The sequence below is a fragment of the Scomber japonicus genome, chromosome 18 (genome assembly GCF_027409825.1).
Source record: "Scomber japonicus isolate fScoJap1 chromosome 18, fScoJap1.pri, whole genome shotgun sequence".
NCBI lineage: Eukaryota > Metazoa > Chordata > Actinopteri > Scombriformes > Scombridae > Scomber > Scomber japonicus.
The window spans coordinates 23,558,487-23,566,408 of record NC_070595.1 but is presented as its reverse complement, the minus strand read 5'-3'; the positions used below and the strand labels follow the sequence as shown (position 1 = coordinate 23,566,408).

Below are 7,922 nucleotides of genomic sequence, written 5' to 3'. Positions count from 1 at the left end.
CAAATGCGACATCACACCAAGAAAAAAACAATGTCACATTCTCATAAAGCGCTCTTGGCATGAACAAACAGCAACACTGACAATAAATAAAATGTTGGCGAACAAAATATACCTTTGTGAACAAAGAATACTCAGGATTGCATATCAAACAAGACAAATATAGACAAAATGTACTTGGCACAAATTAAATAAACTGAAGCAATTTTCAGATTGAGTGACCCTACTCTATGTCCATTGCTTTGTGAATCTGATTGTCCTTCACAGTTAGCATTGAGTATGTGCGTGTACTGTACAAAATAGACAGAGATGGCTGATGAAACTAAAATAGACAAATACCAACATATTGTCAGTACTCAACCTCTTACTTTGTCAGTACCTTGAACTTCATAGTCACACTCCCAGGTGGCTTTTTGCTGCATATTTTTTGCACTAGCCAGAACTGTAGGTACATGTGCAAGAAATCATTGTCACAAAGTCAATATATATATGCACATAGTGGAGGACAAGTATTCTATAAGTTACCAGTGATTTCTGATTTTAGTTCAGTACAGGTGCTTGACATGTTAAAATTTAAATATAGGAAATAAAGACATTAAAGACACTTTGGTATTTTGTGGGTCATAATGTGCTATGCATTCATGAGTGCAATGCACATTTTACACATGTTCATTAAAAGACCCAGTTTTGTTCTAAATTGATTTGTGTGGATATGATTATTGTGATGCCAGGACACTCATCACACACAAATATTGTGTCAAAATGGTATACTTATATCATTAATCTTAAATCACTTTTGACCCGTGATTGCAGTCCAGTGGGATCTGCCTTGTGATGATGACCAACTGAGAGGTACATAAATAAAAAGGATAGGATAGCAAAAATGTGAAGTAACAGAACACTTATACAAAAAGCCACTTGACCTATTTTTAAACAGGATGACCCCATATCTCTCAGAAAGTGAGTCTTGTCCTGTTATAGACTAAATCCTTCTGTCTTTGTCTGTGCTCTGTCTGTCTCTGTCTCAGCAGGGCATATGCAGTGCAACACTAACATCTTCAATCTTGATTTCCCAAAGCAAAGGAAAAACAACAGAAAAAAAACATTCTACACCCATATAAAAATAAATCAATCGCAAACATGGATACATCTCATATATACAATAAACTCCTATATAAAATAGCTTTTATGTACATATAAACAACAGACAACAATACAATATTTCAACTGTACAATGTACACCTGAACAGTTAAGACAGGCGAGAGGTACTGAAGTGTATGGCTTGATTGGGAAAAATTCAAAATATTTACAGACATCAACTTTACATCCTTTACATGTTTTAAACTTCCCTGGAATGATGAGGTCTAAGGAGAGCCCCCAGCCTCACTTTCTTTTTCATTCCCTCAGGTAAGGCTACCTTTTAAATAATTGGTCCTCAGAGACCATTTAGCCTCATGGTACTTTGCACAGTCCAATGCACTCTCAGCTGTCCTTTGGTGACATATGATAGGAGCTGGGAGCTTGAGTCCAAAAACCAGTTATGAAGCTGTCAATCACATGGTATATATTAAAAAGAGATTAGTTAGACCAATAAAACACCAGCTATTAAATTTTCGTGATGCCCAGGAAGACCCAGACTTCGATCATTCTCCTTGAAACGATCAACTAGATACGGACATCCCCTTCACTTCCACGAAGGTTAGACACCCATAAACTCCAGTGTGTAACCCCAGACAGCCCTGTTTTGTTGCTGGTCCTTGACACCAAGGAACACGTCATCTCACATGGCTGGAGGGTGTTGTAGATAAAGTATTAGACTTTGATCCTTCCTCCAGAGGAATATTTCAGTAGTGTCCTTATGGAGGTTCAGCAAAGGATGGAAACCCCTTCAGCAGTAACCAGCTGACCAGTGGTGGGGTCATACGTCCCAGCCAGGTAGTAGAGGTCTGGGGAGGTACTGTTCGGCTTCTGATTGCGAGTCAGACACTCATACTCCTCCCTGCTCACCACCTGACACTTATGAGAGATTGTCTGGACGTCATTCTCATCCTCATGACAGGACTGGTACAGAGCATGCTGGATGAGTAAAAAGGCAAAGTTAGTTGCATCATTATATTTATGAATCAATTAAGAAAGAATAAACATAATTTGAAAGTTTAATATCTTGGGTGAATAACAATTTCCATAAATTGTAACCTACATCACAGCTCACCTTGCCATCTCGATGCCTTTTGCCTAGCTTGGTCTCTTCAGGGTGGTAGAACCACTTGACTTTGACCACCATATTGGAGGTCCAGGATTCCCAGAAATTCTCAATTCGACCTACATATGGGAGGTTAGGGCGTCCAGCTGATAGGAACACAGCACAGTCTCCTACTTTCACTGTGTCTCTGCCTCGCACAATGGACTTGTAGAAAAGCTTTCTGGCCTTGCCCTTTAGACCTCGCCTCTGTGGAAAACAAGACACTTTGACCAATCCTCTTTGATAATAATAATAATTATAATACATATTGACTTTATTGATTTAATTATTATAAGATACCTAAACTGATTATATTGAAAGAAAAGAGGATGAATCTTAGCAACATTTATGGCATGTAGTAGAAACATGGGAAGGATTTTCACCTGTGTAGGGTTTCCTGACCACCTCCAACTTTGTCGTCCTGCAAGGAAAGCAGACATCTTGGGCCTTGGAATAAATGGAGTGTCATCTGGAAGCATCCTAGGTTTCTTCACAAAATCCTTAGATGGTTTAGAGGTGGAACTGCTGCATTCTTTCCTCTTCAGGGACTTGCTGTTGGAGATATGTTCAGGGAGGACTCCTTTGCTACTGGAAACAGCCACAGCTTTAGCCACAAAGGAGTGCTGGTGCGACCTTGAAGAAGTGGAGGGTTCCGTGGGTTGCAGGAGCCCCCGGTGGGAAGACAGACAACTCTGCAGCATCAGAGTAGAACTTTCCTCATCCTCTGAGCTGTACGAGGAGTCATTGTCAGAGGAACATAGGCTGGAACTAGAGAGAGAGCCTGAAGAGGAGGAGCTGGAAGAACCAGAGGAGGAGGAGGAGACAGAGAGACGAGAGAGGAAACGGCCAGCTGTCCTTAGTCCTCCTGAGGCTGCAGCCAGTGCAGCCCTCCTCCTCTCTTCTTCTTCCTCCTCTTCATCATCCAGATCAGAGTAGGAACTGTGACACTCCCGGTGGGAGCTGAAGCCCAGGTCTCCATATTCCCCCAGACGCAGAGAAGCAGAGGGTTTTCTTTGGGGTGTGGTTCCCTTTAGGAGTAGTTCTACCCTGGAGGCACCACCCTTTTTGTTGTCTTTAACGAGCAGGACCGGATGTGAGTAAGCCTCTGTCCTGGGTATACCACTCACACTGGAAGATCCACCTCGCATTAGTAGAGCCTTGCTGTTCTTTGTCTTCGGGGAGGTCACACCTTCATGATCCAACTTGACCAGGAACTCTTGTCCAGACTTCCTGCTCCTCGGCATTACCAGCTCATCTTGCCTGCGCCTTTGGCCATAGAGCCCACTTCTAGGGCCCAGAGATAAACCAGGACCTGGTCCTGTGGACTGAGTACAGAAGGAGGAGTAGCCATTTGCAATGCTGCTGAAGGAGTCCACCTCGAAGGAGCTGCTGCTAAAAAGCCCTTTGGCTGGGGTGGAGGCCAGTGGCTGGATCTGAGGCAAGGGGAAAAGGTCATCTTCCTTCCCTCTCATGGCCTTCCTGGGTGTCCCATTGAGTTGAAATGGATTGTCGGATGTCCGCTTCCTGGTGTTGGCCAACAAAGGCCAACCCAAGAAAAGTGAATTATTTTTATTGGCATTCTCAGCTTGCTGTTGCTTTTGTTTTTTCCCAGAACCCTTTGGTCTCCCTAGAATGAAGAAAATGTGTCATTATTTTACCAATACATCACAAATGATAAAACATGACTGCGTCTCATTTGTATACACATTGGCTAGTTTAATCAATATACCTGTGCAATCTTATACAGTCCATTGAAATAGCCCCACAATAGATTCTGTTGTAAAATTGCTCAGTTTATGTTGGCACTGTGTTAATTCATTCATTCATTTAGTTTTGCTCCAACCCCCATTTACATGCATGATATAGGCACAATATTAGAAATACTTTTCAATATACTGTATATGTCTTAAACATCATCATACAGCCACAAAAAGATAAAAAAGAACCTATGGTTTTCAAAGACAGCTGAGATTTTATGGATATAAAAAAAAATGATATGACACATAAGGCAATTGGAATAGTTTATGTAATGGCACAGCTATAAAAACATGACATTTTTCATATAGCTTAAAGGATTTGTTGTAACAAGCAGATAAATAATATGGGTGCTACACAGGAAAAAAAAACCTTTTTGGTGAATACACGTTTCAGGGGTTCATTCTCACCTGGTCTTCTTTTATGAAGTGTAAGAGGTTGGTTGTTGGTTACAGTATTGATAGTGTTGTGTCTGTCAGAAGGTCTGTCACTGATTGGGGCCTGCTCCAAACTGCAACTTCTCTTGGCTGTTGTCCCACTAGGTACCAGCAGAGCAGGGGGTGACTCCCCACCTACAGGATAAGGGGTAGAGAATTGTTAGCATTTAGTTACAGGTATACAATACACCACAACATGAAAGGGGAAATTCAAAGTTACATAAAAAGGAGACACCTACAGCGAATCTGGTATCCTGGTGGCAGGAGGCGAATGTTTGGAAGAGATATCTTTCCTCTGTCTCCATCATCAAATTCTACCATCACTCCTCCTTGCTTCCCCTCATCAGACGAACCACCTGTAAGAGATAATAAAATAACTTTCTTAGATGTGCAGGAAAATTAGCAAATGCAAAAAAGGTCATACATTTAAATATTTAGTTGAAGATGCAAAGAATACATAGGAAAACAGAGGGAAAAAGTTGATGTCTCACCTCTGCGAACATAGCCAGGGTATAAGCAGCGTGAACGTTCGCTCCAGTAAGCACACACCCTGGTTCCTTCAGTGAGCATAGCCTCTGACTCCGGACATACATCCAGGACCTGAAATTCAGACCAAAACATGATTAAGATTCATTACAGGCTGCACACGAAGACATGCATGCATACACATACACATACACACACACACATATATACAAACAGCGTGAAAGCAATGGAGCATTGTGCATGGGCAGTCACTGTGCCACGTTTCCAAGCGGCACTTATCTCATGCCAATGTGCCAGTCAGGGCTGAAAAGAACGGAAGCCATGATGCAGTAAATCCTGACTTGCTGAGTAATACTAAAGAGGGCCTGAATAGAGAGCTTGTGATTGCAGGTTGCCAGATCCTCCCTCCAACAATGCAGGCAGCCCCAGCATCCGCCACTCACTGGGGGCTCTTTCAGGTTGCTTTCATTTACTGTTGCCATGGCGAGGGACCCTTTGACTGATGAGGTGTGGATGTGGGTGTGAGCGTGTGTGTGTGTGTGTGTGCAAAGGATAGTGAGAAGAAGCTTGGTGAAAATCGGGGTTTTGGTGTCAGAGTGGAGGAGCTGTTGGACGAATTTAAAGACACAAAAGTGGAAGAATGGCATAATTAGAACCAGCTGCTATCAGATTAATGTTTAGATAAGACTAAAGTTACCAGGAGTGCAGTGTGTAGAGCTGTCAGGAGAGTAAGGAAATGGCATTGTGAGGACACTTTGTGAGGAAACTAATATTGATGAGTATGGACAAGCTTACGTGGATGAGAGAAGAAGGGGACAAGACGTCAGGTAGTAAATGGAGTAATGTATTTGTGATGGTCAGAACAGGCATCTGATCAACACCGATCTTATGGTCAGTTGAATACTATGGTAATTCTTGGCCAATAGGGAGATATAAGCAGTATGTGGGACTTTATACCTTTATACATAGACAGACAAACAACAATAATAAAAATAGTACTTGAAATACTTGAAATTAATTCAATCCTATTCATGCATGATGTATGAATCAGTTAATCTTGACCACATTTCCTGAGATGGAAAATGTAGGTGTCATTTTTCAAATTTCATCAGACTATTCACGACAATTTTAACCTTAACTGAAAACACAATGGGTATAATAATTAATTCCTTATGACTTTAAGTGAAGTTGTTTGCCAGTAAAGAATTCAAAACATAGCACATAATTCATTTTAATATAGTTGGGATCATTTCTATATCACAATACATTTTTTTAAATCACTAATTTATTATTCATAATTATATGAAAACTATTTTGCATGAGGTTCCTGTACAGTTGTGATGTCTTGGAGTGACAGCAAAAGCAAACACTTTCAGGTTCATCATCTTTGGACACTTATTAATGTACAGATACAATGTCCTGTGCCCTGTTTGGCAATAGTGAAGACTGATTTCCACAGTTGGAGAATATGTGGATATGACTGCTTTACTTTGGATGACCTAGTTTTTATTAGTACATAGACCAACATCCTCTCAGAAAATGGGGCAAAGGTCACCTACTGCAGTAAACACTAACATACTATTCTGGATGCAAGGCACACCAGGAAGCACAGGTTACCTAAATGCAAATGAATACCAGCCAAGAATGTGCTGTGGTTTCTAAAGTGTATAATTATGTCTCATTACGTGAATGACTTAGGTAAACTGTAATCATATCTTAACATGAAACTGGGTGATAATGACACATCGTAACGATCTTGTGGTCTAGGTTGAAAAAATCTTAACCACCCTACCTAAAATTAAAGACGCTAACAATCTTATAGCCAAATAGACAGACAAGTTATAGTAACTGGTTAACCCTACATTTTTTTTACACTTCAAGTCATCATTACATAGATTCCCTTCATGTGCTGTTGTGTTTTTGTCTATCTGAGCCCTTAGACAGCTCCATTACCGTGGCAGCAGTGGAAATGTGAAGTTTACGTCGTCTCCCATTTAAACTCCAAAAATGAATGGATCCAGGTGTTAGTGGGATTATCCCACCCACACACAGAGCTGGATTTAACGGACATTCACAGACACTCACACACACACACACAAACCCAAAGATCTTGCCTCCCATCTGTTCATATTCACTAAAGAGGTTTAGATAGCCTCAGAGACCCCGAGAGACAGTCAGGGGAGGTTGAACAAGAGAAAGCAAAGGGACTGACAGAGCCACAGAAAGGCTGGAAGGCAAGGGAGAAATGCAAATAGGGTTTGAATGAGGTTTAAGAGGAATGGAAGTGTTGAGTGACCAAGACCAAACAAGTGATGGCTTTTTTTGTCGCAAATAGTGTTTTAGTGCAGTGGGGTGAACTTACAGCTTCCTGTAGCAGTTGATCCAATGAATAGATTTTTGGGCGGTTTCCTCTTTCACCATCAATAACAATGCTAAAGCTAGAAAAAGAGCACAGCAGAGAGAGAAAAAATCAGAAGCTATTTTCAGCTGGTTAGATTATGCTTGCCTGGCTCTCATGTCATGCTACTCCCACTCTGCTGTTGTAATAACATATCTTTGCTGCCTGAGCTAGCAGAGCTGTATTGATACTCTGAGCCAGGTATAAGGCAATGTGGGGCTTGTTATGTAAGGAAGAAAAAGCAAAAAAAGAGACAAAAAGAGGGTAAAATTCTAATCCTAACCCTGGTGATGACTTCTCTCCCTTTCATTCATATTTATTTTTTCTTGATCTGAAAGACGCCTTCCTGAATAAACATTGCATGATTTATTTCATGACAGGTTATTGTCCGGAAAGATATGTGGTAGCCGACATGATCATTCATTAATGAAATTTCCCACCACTGCTAGCCATGATGTAGCTTTTACATAGAAATGCCCTTTACTCCGTTCTACCACCTGCGCTCGATGACGTCACTGTAATTCATAAGATTAAAGTAATCAAAGTATGTTAATTGCAGTTACTTTGATTTCAATCTTAATGAGTAAAATAATCTGATTAAGTTAA

At 40.9% G+C, this 7,922-nt stretch overlaps 1 protein-coding gene across 1 annotated transcript in view; it reads right to left on the bottom strand.

The window, feature by feature from the left end:
- Window positions 1-1,635: 1,635 nt before the first annotated feature.
- Window positions 1,636-7,922, bottom strand: part of LOC128379081 (BAH and coiled-coil domain-containing protein 1) — a 60,815-nt gene continuing 54,528 nt past the window's right edge. The window contains exons 22-28 of the mRNA XM_053338695.1: window positions 7,281-7,356; window positions 4,924-5,032; window positions 4,672-4,788; window positions 4,406-4,567; window positions 2,624-3,867; window positions 2,211-2,447; window positions 1,636-2,074 (exon numbers count right to left, since the gene is read on the bottom strand). Of these exons, the coding sequence (XP_053194670.1) occupies window positions 1,865-2,074; window positions 2,211-2,447; window positions 2,624-3,867; window positions 4,406-4,567; window positions 4,672-4,788; window positions 4,924-5,032; window positions 7,281-7,356 (2,155 nt within the window). The 3' untranslated portion in view covers window positions 1,636-1,864. The remainder of the gene's footprint in view (window positions 2,075-2,210; window positions 2,448-2,623; window positions 3,868-4,405; window positions 4,568-4,671; window positions 4,789-4,923; window positions 5,033-7,280; window positions 7,357-7,922) is intronic.